Source organism: Molothrus aeneus, chromosome 8 (genome assembly GCF_037042795.1).
Source record: "Molothrus aeneus isolate 106 chromosome 8, BPBGC_Maene_1.0, whole genome shotgun sequence".
Classification (NCBI taxonomy): domain Eukaryota; kingdom Metazoa; phylum Chordata; class Aves; order Passeriformes; family Icteridae; genus Molothrus; species Molothrus aeneus.
The window spans coordinates 6083323-6097876 of record NC_089653.1 but is presented as its reverse complement, the minus strand read 5'-3'; the positions used below and the strand labels follow the sequence as shown (position 1 = coordinate 6097876).

Here is a 14554-nt window from a genome sequence, read left to right as displayed (position 1 = left end):
TAGATATTTTTTCTATTTAAGGAAGAGTAAGTAAGCTCTCAGAGGTGATGCATATAGCCATGAGCAGCTGCTGATGTTTTGCAGAGGTGATGCATATAGCCATGAACAGCTGCTTAAATTTTACATTTTAAAAGGTTTTCCATCAGAAGGAAACTTTTTTTGATATTTACACACTCAGGGAACAGCTGGGCATGCAGATGTCCCTATTAACTCTTAGTATTCTTAGAAATACTAAGAGTCAGCAGGTGTATATTGGCTACTTTAAAACTTGACTGTAAAGAAAAGCTGTACAGAACACTTGTGGCTCAGTAAGAGAAATGTGTGGATGTCACTGATGGAATTCAAGAGTAGTTTTCTCTGCAATGATACGTACAGGAATAGTTTTCTTTTTGATGTGGGATTTTTGTTTTTCTTCTCATACACAAAGCCTCAAGGGCTCCTCAAGCTGTACAGCATAAATGGCTGGAGACTTTGATAAGCTTCCTCTTTGCTGTTCAATAGCAACAGCAGCCAGATTGCACCATTGTTCAAGATGATTCTAATATCTCTGTAATGTTTTGTGCAGAGCTGCCCAGCCTCCCAGCCCTTCACTCTGCCTTGAGATAAGCTGCTATATAAATTATAGTGGTCAGGAGTAGTAATTATGTAAGCCTGTGAGCAAGAATGTGGGAGTTAAGTCAAAAAACAGCCAAGCAGTTTGGATGGAAAAGGAAGGTTAGAGATTATAGCTTTGGATTGGGTTGATGTCATTATGTAACCTTTCTTATCTCATTGGTAAAACAATGTGCTTCATGTCCTAAGTTTGATGACAGTGCAAAAGGAATGATTGATTGCTTCTGTGGTGTGCTTGTGACTATTGTTTCTAACAGTGTCACTCATTTGTGCCTTTGTCCTGCTGCAGAATTTTTTTCAATCCCCTATTTCAGACTGGGTGTATAATGATGATTCTCCCAAGTAGTGCAGTTTTCCATCCAGTGTTTAACTAGATTAGATTTGGATTTTTGCCTTTGGAACCCAGTTACATGTTGGAAGTTGTTTTCCACATAGAATTGAGAAAGTTCCTCCTGCCCTCACACAGCACTTGGCCAAGTCCTAATTCACAAGGCATGTTTTCTGCCTCTTGGTTATGGGCTGTTCTCTGTGCTTGCTTTATTTTTGCAACATTCTGGCCGTGCTATAAAACACTCCTACACAGATATGTACTGCCCAGAACAGCTCACCTGCTGGATGAGGGTTGTTCCTGTTCACTGGACAAAACATGATGTAACAAAGAACTTCAGGGGTTTGGCTGTAATTTCTCCTTTCAGTGGTTTTTTTAACAGGGAGGTGGGCTTGTGTGGTAAATTTTTACAAGGCCAAGAAGGAGAGGGCCAGGAAAGACAGAGAACAGAGCTGTGCTTTTTCTAAAGCACCCATTGTATAAATTGTCATGAAGAGATAGAAGCAAAAAAGTGTTATAGGTGGGGGTTTTAGCCCAAAATCTATTGACAGTGTATTTTTACCCAAAAGGCTATTGAAACAGCTTTTTCTTATGCACTGGTAAACAAGCAGTCATCTGTTCATATATAAAATGTGTGGTGTGTCCTTAAAAATAGGAGTCTCCTGTCTAGCCCAGCATTAATTTATGTACACACTTCTGGCATTTGATCTGTATTTAGCTTAACACACTGAATAGACAGAATAAATGCATGGAAACACATGTAGGAAGCACAGTTATTTTAATAACCTTGTTTAAAACCACAATTCTGTACTTAGTGGAGAAGTTGCTTTCTTTAGCAGCTGCCCCTGGACCCCTGAAGTGTCCAAGGCCAGGTTGGACAGGACATGGAGCAGCCTGGTTTGGTGAAACATGTCCCTGCCCATGGCAGGGGATTGGAACTGGGTCCCTTTGAAACCAGATCATTCTGGGGTTCTGTCAGAGTGGACATGATTGGTTATGGAAGTTGTTAGAGTTTGCATAGAAGTTGGAAGTCTCAGGTACTGTGGCAATATCAAAAATACAAATTATAATACGATTTCAGTAGCAGACATGCAAACAGGTAAGAAATCTCTTTGCAGCACAGGCAATGTTAAATACAGAGCATTTGCCTGCTGTTGAGTGCAAGCACCATGTGTGGGCTGTGCTCTCATTTCAGATTCACAGTCCTTTGGAATCCACAGTTTCTGCAGATTTCCTTTTGTTTCCAGGGCATCGATTGCAATCTCACTTACTCCAAAATATTTCTGAAATGCTTTTTTAAAGCACAAACTGGTGATTATGTAATTTTAACATTATAATCCATCATTGACTTCTATTGTTTGTGCCTATGAACATGCAGGCAGTAATGTATAATAATCAAAGCTGGTTTTACAAGTGAATTTTCTAATCTGTAGCACATGATTCTGCAGGATATTTTCCTGCAGAAATAGACTGTAACTGATTCTATTTTATGAGGTTTTTATGAACTCTGTCTAGTATTGTGGTAATTTTCCCAAGCTCTGATCTGCTAGTAACAAGATTTAGGAGGGAAGTCATAAAAGTATTAAATTTTGCATCTACTGTTCAGATTCTTCTAGACTGAAAAATTACCAGAACTGGGGTTTTTACATTTAGAAGTCTAATTCAAGCTTTGATGTTTAAGGAAACAGGAAGACAAAACAAAACAAAACCTAAAAGAAAACAAACAAACAAAAAAAAAATCCCTGAAACAATAAATAAATAAATAAAGCCCTAAGCCAAAGAAACCAACCAAAAGCCCTGAAATAAAAATCTTTGAAGCTGGAGCAGGTGGTCTTTTATTACATGAAAGAAATTTATTCTAATGAGATGCTTCGTGGAAGTTCTGGGAGTCTAAAATTACTGTATTAAGCTATTTTAAAGATGGTTCATGATTTAATTGCAGTGTTGTAGTTTCTTTTATTTAGCAGATTAATAGTCTGCTTTTCCACTGGATAAATTTCAGCATAATTTCATTCTACAATTTATTTATGTCAGGACTTGACTAAAACTGTATATTGACTATCAGAACATTGGGGGCACAATTAGTCATATGAAGCACTCAGTCAAAATAGTCCAGAGGAACAAAGAAGCAAAATGGGCAGAGTAATATCAAAGTATAGTCTTGGAAATGAGGGAGCAGGGATGCATCCTTCCTGTGCTGGATTTTCAAGGCAGCAGGAAGCAGGGATGTGTGTACTGCCATCACTTGTGGTCTAGGTCTAGCTACAATAAATAAATAAATAAGATTAAAAAAAAGTAAAAATTAGGGAATGTTTAGATAAATAGGAGAATAGAATAGGAGATGTTTAGATAAATGGATTTGGACAATGGGGCATGCTCTCAGCAGCAGTGGTAATGTGAGAGCATTACTATAAAGCAGAGATATCAAATAAGAGAATGTTTTTTAACAAAATTTCTCCCTTTGTTATTTTTTCTTCAAATCTTTGCTTTACTTTCTTTTTGAAAAGGAAAAATAGTGCAAGACTTAAAGAGTTTAAAAAAGCCTTAAGGCAGGATGAAGGGCCTGCAGAGAAACCTGGGTTACTTGAGCTTGAAGGAAACATGTATTTCTATTGGTACAGGCAGAAGGTGCCCAGGCATGGCTGTGGGTCTTGGCCTGGCACCAGGAGGGTCCCTGCAGAGCTGGGGGACGGATGCTGCTCTTGGGTGTGCTTAGATGAGTTGGGGTGCCACCTGCTGAGCCCCAGTTTCAGCTTGTGGCTCCAACTTTGGTAGCAGCTAGGTACTGACAACAGTTCTGATCTTGCATAGTAAGAATATATAAAAATGACTGATGAAGCAGGAGTTTCTTGAAGGCAGTGTGTGGCAGCTCATAGAAGGAGTTTTCTTTGTGTTGCACTCTGCAGGAGACCTGCCAGTGGATACAGAGCAAACACTTAACAAGCTGTGGCAGGTGGACAAAGAAATGAGATTTCCCTGTCTAATAATTTCTTGGCTGCTGTTAAGGTTACAGATCTGGCTTGACTTGCAGTTCTGACAGAAATGGGCCAGTACAGACAGCTGCAACAACAGGGATGCAGAAAAAGCTTGGTTCAGAGGCAAAATGTCATTTTGGGAAGGGTTAACAGCAGATGATGGGTGGTGGCTATGTGAACAAAAGCACAGTAGAGCAAGAGGTTAAATAGGAAGTTGATTTTAGCCTCCTGCTCCTCCAGCACAACCACCCCTGTGTTTGGCTGGGTGAGGGTGGAGCAAGGGCTGGTCAGAGATGGTTTCTGTTTGAGCTTGGCTTTCAGAATGGGGTGTGATGTGTCTGTGTTTGAGTGAGGTTTTCCAGGAATGTTCAGCCAGGCTCTTCCTGCAGCTGTGCAAAGTCTCAAGGTGCTGGTCAGAGGAGGTTTTTGTGATGATGCAGATCTGCTCTCCTTTAGTACCACTGGCTGCAGCCAAGCCTCTGGGTGACCCAGGGCCTTCTGAGTGCACAAGGCAGTTAATTAAACACATACATTACACTCATCCTGTGGCTCTGGGACTTGGTGCTTTGTCACTGGCTGCTTTGTATAGTTAAAAATGTGCTGTTAATTCAGCATGCACATCTGTCTGTAAGCTATATAGAAAGACATTTGGGGAATGGTTTTGTTCAAATTATGAGAAGAGGTGGGGTGCCTTCTTGGGAAGCCCAGCTCAGAAGCACAGGGTCTGATGTGCTGCTCCAGCATTTCTTTGGAAAACAGAATGAGCTTGCAGATTTTAATCAGCGTGTTTGAGCTAGTGCCCATGTCAGAAAAACTGCAGCTCCTACAGGAAGAGATAAGGAAGGTTCTGGTAAACAAGATTTGGTCAGGTACTGCTGCAGTGCTGATGTCTGCAGAAAGCTGCCCCTTGTCCAACTACATGAGAACACTTAATATCATTAAAATGAAGGCACAGCTAGTGAAAACTTAGATGTAGTCTTCAGACTCTTGATTCTATTTCTAAGCAATATCATTCTTTATTTAACTGCCTTTAACTTGTAGCTCTGTAAAAAGTTTTGAAACTTTTGGTATGTTTTTGAAGGTTACTTTGGTACCTGAAGTGTTTACATAAGTAATCTTTGAGTTTCTGTTTTGTATGCTGGTACTTTTTTCATGTGCTTTGGAAAAAAACCCAGCAAAAACTAAGTGGAGCAAAATTATTGTTCTTGTGAACCCAAAATCACAGTTGTCAGATGCAGTTTTAGAATAACTCATCTCTGCTATGGCCTTCTTCATTTCATAGACATGGAGGCCTCAGTTTCTCCAAGTATCATAACAATGTGAAGTGTCTCTGCTACTGAATTCAAACATTTAGACTTACAGCTCTTTATTTTTTTGGAATAATGAGAACTGTTTACAGCCCCTTCAGTTCACAGCTGGAGACTTAAAATCAGTCTTTTTGTCAAAATGAAAGCTATTTGAGACTGTTCTTCCCAGCTGCTTTGCAAAACAGGAAGTGGGGTAACCATACTGCACTTTTTGTTGTTTGGATGGGGGAGAGACATTTCAGGGTGGTGGGCTGTAATGAAAACATGGAATTCCATTTTTGTATTTAATGCTCCTGTAATATTTCTTTTTATTGCTGCTGTTTAGCTGTTGTGGTCTTTATTGGTTGGCTCCAGCAAGACTAAGGCCCCAGAGGAGGGATGAGGAGCAGGCACCTCAGCAGTGTGCCCAGACTCATGCAGTGGGATCCTCTCTGTTTAGAGCAGGGAGGGGAGGGCAGGGCTGTGCATGGCGTGGATGCCACAGGGATGGGTGGTCTGAACAAGTGCCAAGCACCAAGTTCCTGCCAGGGACAACTGCCTGCTTGGTAACACCATTATTTCTGCAAATAAAAATTGTCTGCACTCTCATAAACAAATTATACTTGGGCCTTGCTGCCTCGCACATTTCTGCTATGGAAATATTTCAGTGTGAGAGAAAATATGTCTATATGTGAGGCAGTTTTGAATTAAGTTCTTCAGCTTGTACAATTCCTGATATGGACAAAACTACCCAAGTGAGTTGCCTCCCTTTCAGATGAGAGCTGAAGTACTGCTGTTGATGCTGGAACCAGCTTTGCCTGGCTGCTGCCATTTATTTAGTGCAGCCTCATTTGTGCTGACAGCTGCAGATGTGTCTTAGGGAAATGGGCCTTGGTGGTCACAAACAGTAATTCTTACTGTTTTGCTTTTGTGTGAAATAGTTTCATAATTTGAAGAACTCAGAATAATTACATTGAAATTTTTGCTTTGTTGCTTACTGATCTAACATCCACAGTAACACAGATAGGACTCTGATAGTTTCAGGTCTCAGTTGTGATTTCAAAGACCTTATAAAAGAGTTCCTTGTAAAGGGTACATTGCTTTTTGCCACCACCAGGATGTCCCTAGCACGGGAAAGCTGTAGCTTGGAGCCCAAGGGCTGAGGGGAGAGTTTTGGAGAGCACTTTTTTGCTGGGCACTGAAAGAAACCTAGAAACTGTGAGGGCTAAATGTTTTGTGGCCTGTCTGTGAGGTGTTTCTTGCTCTGCAGAAATACTGGTGCTTCAAAATACATAGGGAGTCCCCTTCTTGCCTCTTTCAGGTGTACCACGTGTCCTCAGACAGCTATGAGACACAAAACCAGCACTATGGAAGGAGCTTGACCAAGGAAACCGTAAAGGACGGTAAGTAAGGGAATTGGGGTCTGCTTGCATCTTGTCATTTAAATACTGATTTCTAGAACTGTGTGGAAAAACTATTCTTGGTGTTCCTACTTTAAAAGTCCTTTTTTGTCCTCATGTCAGATGGCTCTTTGGCTGTTCTCTGTAGTATTTGAGCTGCCTGTCAACCTGAAATTGTGTGCAGTTGGCTGTAACAGCAGTGCAGAATATAGGAATTTCCTTCTCATGTCTCTCTTACTACTAATAAGGGAGAGAATTCTAGAATTCAACTTCTTTGCAGCTTTGAAATTAGAATGTTGTAAAAGTATTACATGTTTTTATTATAAATACATTTTTTTGTCTCTAGTTGTCTTCAGTGAATATCTAAGTGTATTTTCTATTAGAAAGCTACTACAAAAGCATCTTTCAATTCAAAGGACTTTATCAGTTGAAGTCAGTCCACATGTTGCTCTGCATTAACAATTAATAAAAATGCCATCGTGGGATGTTTGGTGATAATGATTGCAGACTTGATATTAGCTGACACCTGCTCATCGGTCCCCCAGCAAGGGACAGAAGGTGCACACACAAACACACTCATAATAACAAGCTGTTTGAGCCTGTTAGTGCATGGAGAATTTAATGGGATCCTGCCCAAAACTGTCCAGACACTTGTTCAGCTGACCAGGAGCAGGTACCATGTTCTTTTACTGTGTGCTTGATGCATTTACTTGTACTTACAACCCAAGCCCAAGCTGCAGTATTACACAGCAGTGATGTGACTGAAGGTCTCAGAGTTCCCAGGTTCACTTTGGGTTTAGTTAGTAATTGAACAAAAATGACCTGAATGGTGTCTGTTCCTTCAAAGAAGAACTATTCTCATCCCAAAAGAAAAAAAAAGTTAGTTTGTTTTCCATTCAGAAGTGAAAATAATCCCAATATGTGTCTATTTCTTGCAGGCATCTCAAAGTTTTTCCACAGTGGGTACTGCTTGAGAAAAGATGTGATAGCTGCCAGCATTCAGAAGGTTGAAAAGATTCTGGAGTGGTTTGAGGGCCAGACACAGCTCAACTTCTACGCAAGCTCACTGCTGTTTGTCTATGAGGGTTCATGCCAAGCAACAACCGTGAGGCTGGGTGATGTCACCTTGGCAGAGAAGAGAAGAGTACCCAAAGGCCTGCTGTCAGGTGGAGATGTATTGGAGTATAATAATAATATTCATGTCATAAATTCTACAGAGAATGGAAAAATTGAAGCCTCTGTAGGTAAAGGCTTGTCTAAATTTTATGCACTTCACAAAAAGTCGTGCTCCAAGAGGCACCACAGCCAGCTCTCACTAAAAGTTGAGAACTCAGAGCAAGACAATGTGTGGAAAAGCAGCACATGCATTACACAGGAGCACCTGAATGGAAATGTTCTACCCCAACTGGAAAAAGTTTTCTATCACATGCCAGCAGAGCCCAAGGAAAGTGCAAAGGTCGAGGTCCGAATGATCGATTTTGCTCACGTGTTTCCCAGCAACACAAAGGATGAGGGCTATATTTATGGTCTGAAGAATCTCATCACAGTACTGCAAAATATTTTGGATAACTAAATTCTTTGCTATGTTTTTTATTGGGGGCCAATGATAAAGAGCAACAACATGAAGAATTTCTGCACTTGTAATGCTGTATAACTGGGTTTGTATTGTTCTATATTTTATTTGTCTTTGTACTTTTGGTAGAAGGGTTTAACTTTTTATAATTTCACTCAGGAAAAATATTGATAGTTAATTAGGAAGTGTGAAAGGATGAAGATACTTGAGATAAAGCGGGATAGGTAAATTAATAGAATGAAATGTATGTGGTTGGCTTAAGTCCAAGGACTACCAGAAGCAAGGGTTATATTAGTTCCTCTAATGACTTTAGCATAGATGACATTTTTGCCCATTTAGCCTTGACACTGAGCCACATCTCCATTAAGAGGTGTTTAGAAAATAGACTGAAAGTTGTAAGGTGCAGGATTGATGTCCTCAGTACTGCCCTTGTGTTTACTGTATTTGAATAACTGGAGTAACTCTGCTTGGAGAGAAATCCCATTCTGAGTCAGCAGTCTCACCTGAAGCCAGTGCATCCCAAAGTGCTTTTCCATGTCATGGGACAATATTGTTGTTCTTTCAGCCCTTCCCCCTTCGTGGATGTGTGTAGCTGATGTTCACCACAGATGAGCTACCATGTAATTTGTGTTGAGGTGCTAAGGAAATGCTGGAGTACAATACCATAACAGGCTTAAACTGCACAACTTCTAGAGAAACTGTTTGTTCCTAAGAAGGAGCAAAAGAAGGCAAATGCAAGATGTTCCAGGAACTGATTTGGTTTAGGAGATTATGTCAGTCTGTTAATGGAGTGTCTGATGCTGTGATTAAGGAAAATGTCTCACTGTTGTTCTCGTGGCCCTTCTCCAACAACATTGCTTTAAAAAGCAGACCAGTGCAATGGGGAAGCAAGTGTTCTGGGTGAGCATGTAGAGCTCTGCTGGCTGTAAGCCACTTGCATTTTTGCAGTGAGTGTTTGATGCTTCAGCTGCTGGGAAGCACTGATGGAACCTCGAGCAATAGAGGCAGAGGAGCCTCCTGTGAGATCCTTCAGCCTCGGAGCCACCAGCTGTGCCACCGCTCGTGCCAGAGGAGCTGTGGCTCTCCCTCCTGGGCTCCAGACACTGCAGCTTTCTTTAATGACACACAGGGAAGCGGTGTCATTTGAAAGCTGTCCCATTTCCTTCCTTTCCACAAGAAAAAATCAACATTTGTGTGGAATACTTGGGATCAGGATGATGTATCCAAAGCAATTTTGGTGTGTCTCCTCTGTATGCTGTGTAGGTGGCTGTGCTGCCATGCGTGTTACAGTGAGCTGTATGAAAAGTGGGAATGGGGGAATCCTGCCATCCCTAGAGCAAGATTTTAATGCTTAAAGCATTTCCAGGATGCAAATGTTTTAGAATGGATTTGGTCATTGGAAACATACATCTTTTTCATGTGGACTTAGTGACCCTGTGGCCTTGCTGCTCTCTCTGTATGATGTTCTGCACTATGCACTCAGCTGTGTTCACATCTTGACAAGTTCTTCATTGGACATCTGTTTTCTACATGACAAAGAGATTCATACTTTTTCAAGCAAATATGCTGTTTTAAATTAAGCTGAATTTTTAGCTCTATTTGAGAACTTGGGTTAATTAGGAGAAACAGGGTATTACTATGTGTAGAATTCCATGGTTTAAACTTTAGAACTCATGTTTGGCCAATACATTCAAGAATGAAATCAACCTTTTAGTAACATGATGTTTTAGAAGTATGGAAAAAGGGGCTTGCAGGAAGGGTGAGACCAGTGTGTTAAAAATTTTATGTGAAATACAGTGAAGTCTGAGGGGGAAAGTACCAGGAAGAGAGGAAGGAACTTGTTTCCTACCTGGTATTTCTCTTGCACCTTATAGTTAATATATTCCCAACTCTCTGTGAATTAATTTAAGCCATATTCTAGAAAGAGTTTGTGGTTTTGTTTGCTTTGTCACTGGTTTCTCTGTTATGATTCTGTTGTTCTATCCCTTAAATAGTCAACACTAGAATAGTCCAGACTGGTAGTGGCCTTGTATGATAAAGCTACAAGGTTTTATAGGAAAGTATGGGCAAAAACATTTTAACATCATCATTTTTGTCCTCTCTAATTCATCTCTTCTGGGTTTTAATCCACTTTGTACCAGAGAAACGAGGCATTTTCCTCAAGTCATTTATTGGAAAATGATTAGTATGCACTTAGTACCATGCACTCTCCTGTCTCTGCTTTAAGATACATGTCCTCAGTGTTTGAATGCTCTTTAAGTATTGATTGTTTTGTTGGCTATGGCAGCATTTGTAACACGCCTGGAATATTGTCAATCTGTCAGAATATTTTGAATAAAAAAATTTTATCTTAGTTTTTGTACCAGTAGTTATTATGAATGTATTTCTGATAATTTAAAATGTAGCTTGAGAAGTAACAGTATTTTTTATTGGCAATTGTGTGAATAAAGCTTGCTGTGGAGATGTTTGGGCATAGTACCAGCTGTGAGTTTGAGCCTGCAGAGGCCTTATATTCACACTTCTGTTCTTGCAGATTTTAGGCTTGGTGTGTCTTGTGTCTGAGCCAGCTGTTTTCAGTTACAGTTGGAAATGTATTCACAGAAATCATTAAACAGAAGATGTAATTAATCAGAAGATGAAGAGGGAGACAGTGGTCACTGAACTGATGCACTTTCAATGAGTGATCTCCCTCCCTCTCAGCGTTGCCCCTTTTGCTCTCTGGACAGGCAACTGTCCCATGGAAACCTTTACAGGAATGGCTGCAAGGCTTGTAGGTGTTTATGTCCATAAAACAGTGGGTTGCTGCCCCAGCCTGGTGAGGTGGAGCTGGGTGCTAGGCCTGCTGAGGAAACTGATGGTTTTAAGCAATAAGAGTTGGGTTTAGCAGAGCTGACTCTCAAAGAGAAAGAACTCACACAGCATTGTCACTCATGGACTCTGAGAGTGAATACAGGCTTCTGCCTAGGTGGTGTGAGGACTGTGCTTGAGATTACCTGAGGGGAGCTTGAGTTGTATATAGTTTTATGAAAAGCATTTACAAATGTATTTTTGAATATGGGTGAAATTTGTTGCATAAATTGCATTGGAAGTTACTATACCACTATGAAATACTTCACATAATTTAATCAATTTGTTTTATGAACTGAACTGGAGACTTTACTGGTAGTTGTGATTCTGATGAAACTTGCACTGTTTTGTTTTTTTCTACTGTAATGTATAACCAGGGTGTTCTTTTCCATAACGTCACAGTTTCATGGAGGAGTTTTAAAAGTACTGAGTAGATTAGGAAACCACTATTTTCCATTAATTTGATTAACAGAGTGCATATGTTCTTAAAATACTTCAGTGCATGTAATATTGTGAGTAATGTTAACATGCTACAAATCTAGACCCCCAGTAAAACTTGCTCACCTGCAGAGAGCTCTTGCTGTGATCTGGATTGTGCAGAGTTTAAAATGGCCTTCTGAGGTGTGAGAGCAGCAGTGGGGAAGGAACAGCATCACCCGTGCTGGCCACTGTCAGGTGTGCAGGAGTGTTCACATTGTGAACCTAAAATCATTGGAGTGACTTGCTCCCTTCATGATGGGAAGCACACTCAAATGTAGGAAGATGCTGGAAGAGTGGAGACTCACATCCACACTTGCTGTTTGAAGTTAGGATTAGTTGTTCATTCTCCTAATTTCTTTTGGGTTTTTTTTCCCCTACGTGCAGTTTCCCCCCGAGTGCCCTTGCCACAGGTGGCATCACAATGGAAATTTGTATTTCCTAAAAAGCTTATGCCCCATAACTCCTCTTGAAGTGCCACTACTGAAAAACACCATGAGATGCCTCAGATACTGTGGGAATACCCTGTCCCCTGGAAGAGCAGGAGTGGAGCTGGTGGGCAGCACGATCTGATGGGAGAGTGCATTGTAGGCTTTGAGCCAGTTCTTTACTCGTGACTTGCAGAGGATGTTCTGGGGGCAAGGTGAGTGACAGCTGAGCTCTGCGGAGTTTCCCTTCCTCACTGCAGCTCAGTGAGGTTTGGGTTTAAGGAGGTGGTACAGCAGAGCAGTGGGAGTTCCTAAGGAGCCCTGAGCAGGACCCTGGCTCCGTGCAGCAGCACAGGGAATGGCTACAGGGAGGATCCAAAGGCTGCAGATCCCCAGGTGTCCCACAGAGAGCATGTGCTGTGCTTATTCATTGGGTTAAAGCAGGATGTTACCTGGGAAGTATCATCACCATAGCCACGGGCCAAATCTGCCTGCTTTTCATGTTCACAGCAACCTGTAAATGGAAACTGCAGTAGAAAATTGTCATCTAAAGGGCAAATATGTTTGAAAGGGGAAAATAAGCGAACGAAGGGTTGTAGTGCAGAAAATATGTTTCAATAAATATCTTTTACTCTGGTCTTGTTTAGTGGCGATAGGCCTTGTGGATTTGGGGTTTAATTTGTTACATGACACTTAGTAGCAAAGTCAGAACAAAGATACTTCAAAACATCTTAGTTTGAATTATGGACATTGGTCCAAGTAGTTATTTTATTTCCTGGGTCACTTTTCAAAAAAGAAAGTAACTTCCAAACACAATGTGTGTTGCACCTGACTAAATGAAACTACAGTGCACAAAGGCACTTTAATTCTCTGGGAACTGTACTGGAACATAGCTGAAACCATGTGAAATTGCATCTGAGGCTGTGTTGTTAATTGTTTTTGAGATTTAAAGTTCTACATTCATTATGTTGATGAATGAATGTGTCTAGTCTAGTCTCAGTTTCTTTGATCCAAGTGTCTAAAGCTTCCCCTCAATCTCCTTTGATCTGTATGTGTTTGTAATTTCTTTTTGCTATTTTCTGACATTCCTGGACCACAGGGAGTATTGTTAATATTACCCATGTTTATTTTATAGAACATTGTACTGTGCTATATACCAACTTTTGTAACTTAATTATTAGTGATATTTAGGGTCATTCTAATAGCTGTATATTTGGCAAATTATTAAAATTTTCTGCAAGTGACTTGCAAGTTTAATTGGTTTCTTTTAAATGTAAGAAGAGTGTTGAGAAGAAGTTTATTTGACTGTTAGCTGCACTGATTCTTTCCATCTTTATTTCTCCTTTTTTCTGTGCACTCTGTAATGGGTTTCCCTTGGATTTACCAGGTTTGCTTTACCACCCTGTTTTTGTCACAGCATCCATTGCCATTGTTTGTTGGGACTACCTTCTGGGCATACAGGAATTATCTCTATAAAATAAAAAAAGAACTTGCACTATCCTTTAAACTCATCCTGGAAAACCCTTAACAGCACCACAAGAGGCTGTGTGTGTTGTTGATTACAAGTCCTTTTGATGCAACATCAGGTCCCAAATTCCAAAAGCATGCAGGAACAGCCTTAGTGCCTCACTTTTAAGTTGGATTGGTTTGGGGGGAGGATTATGTTGGGAATTTTTTTTTTTTAATGTGTTGTCTTGCTTGTCTACAAAAAGCTTTCTAAATGTGTTCATTAGTAGTCTGAAGTGCTGTCCCATGGCTCTGTGCAGCCTTCCTTCCCATGCTCCAGAACTGGAAGAAATGATGGGGTGAGGCAGTAACTCAAAATCCACAGTATTGCGAGGATTTAGGGTTTTTTGTGTTTTGAATTTAAAAATGAATAGTGCTTATGCACTGAAGAATCTTGTAAAGAAATCCCCATTTCCTTGTTGGTTTAAAGTGAAGAAGGAATCACACTCCTTGGTTGCCTGTTCACATCACTTGTCAGGGGGATTGCCTGCCTGGGGTTACTGTCTCTGTTTTCTTACACACACATGGGTGTTTGAACAGTGCACAGTGAAATACCTCAGGGAGCTGATGCAGCTGAGAACTGCCTCAGACCTGGAAAATGCCTTGTGGGGACATGTGGAGAGGAGTTGCAGAACTGCACAGAGCCCCCACACAGGAACAGCCCATCCAGGCTGTGTAGGGGCAGAGTTTGTGGGAATTGGGAGTGGGGCTGAGCCTCATCCCCAATGGGCTGCATCTGTGCAGGACAGGTGAGTGATATTAAAGATAATGAGCCATTAATGAGCTCAGGGGCACTGACCAATCACACAGGGAGCAGAGGGCACACAGGTGCAGTGCATTAACCATGAGGGGATAAAAGGCCGGGCTGAAGAGCAAGAAAAAGCAGTTGCTTGCAGCTTTCTGAAGTGGAACGATGTTGCTCTGTATGGACTGACACCTGAAGCCTTCTAGTGAGGTAAGGTGTTACTATGTATGGGGGAATGCTTAAAGCCTTCTGAAATTGTATGGTGACACTGTGTTGTGGCTGTCTCAGCTGTGACATGTGCTGTGACAAGGGTGGGCATGGAGCTGAGGCTGTTGGGATATGGCCCCGTGTGACAACCAAGCCTTGGTGCAGAGACC

General features: G+C 41.1%; 1 protein-coding gene across 1 annotated transcript in view; it reads left to right on the top strand.

The window, feature by feature from the left end:
- Window positions 1–13170, top strand: part of IPMK (inositol polyphosphate multikinase) — a 34204-nt gene extending 21034 nt beyond the window's left edge. The window contains exons 5-6 of the mRNA XM_066554335.1: window positions 6523–6604; window positions 7540–13170. Of these exons, the coding sequence (XP_066410432.1) occupies window positions 6523–6604; window positions 7540–8174 (717 nt within the window). The 3' untranslated portion in view covers window positions 8175–13170. The remainder of the gene's footprint in view (window positions 1–6522; window positions 6605–7539) is intronic.
- The last annotated feature ends 1384 nt before the right edge of the window (window positions 13171–14554 follow it).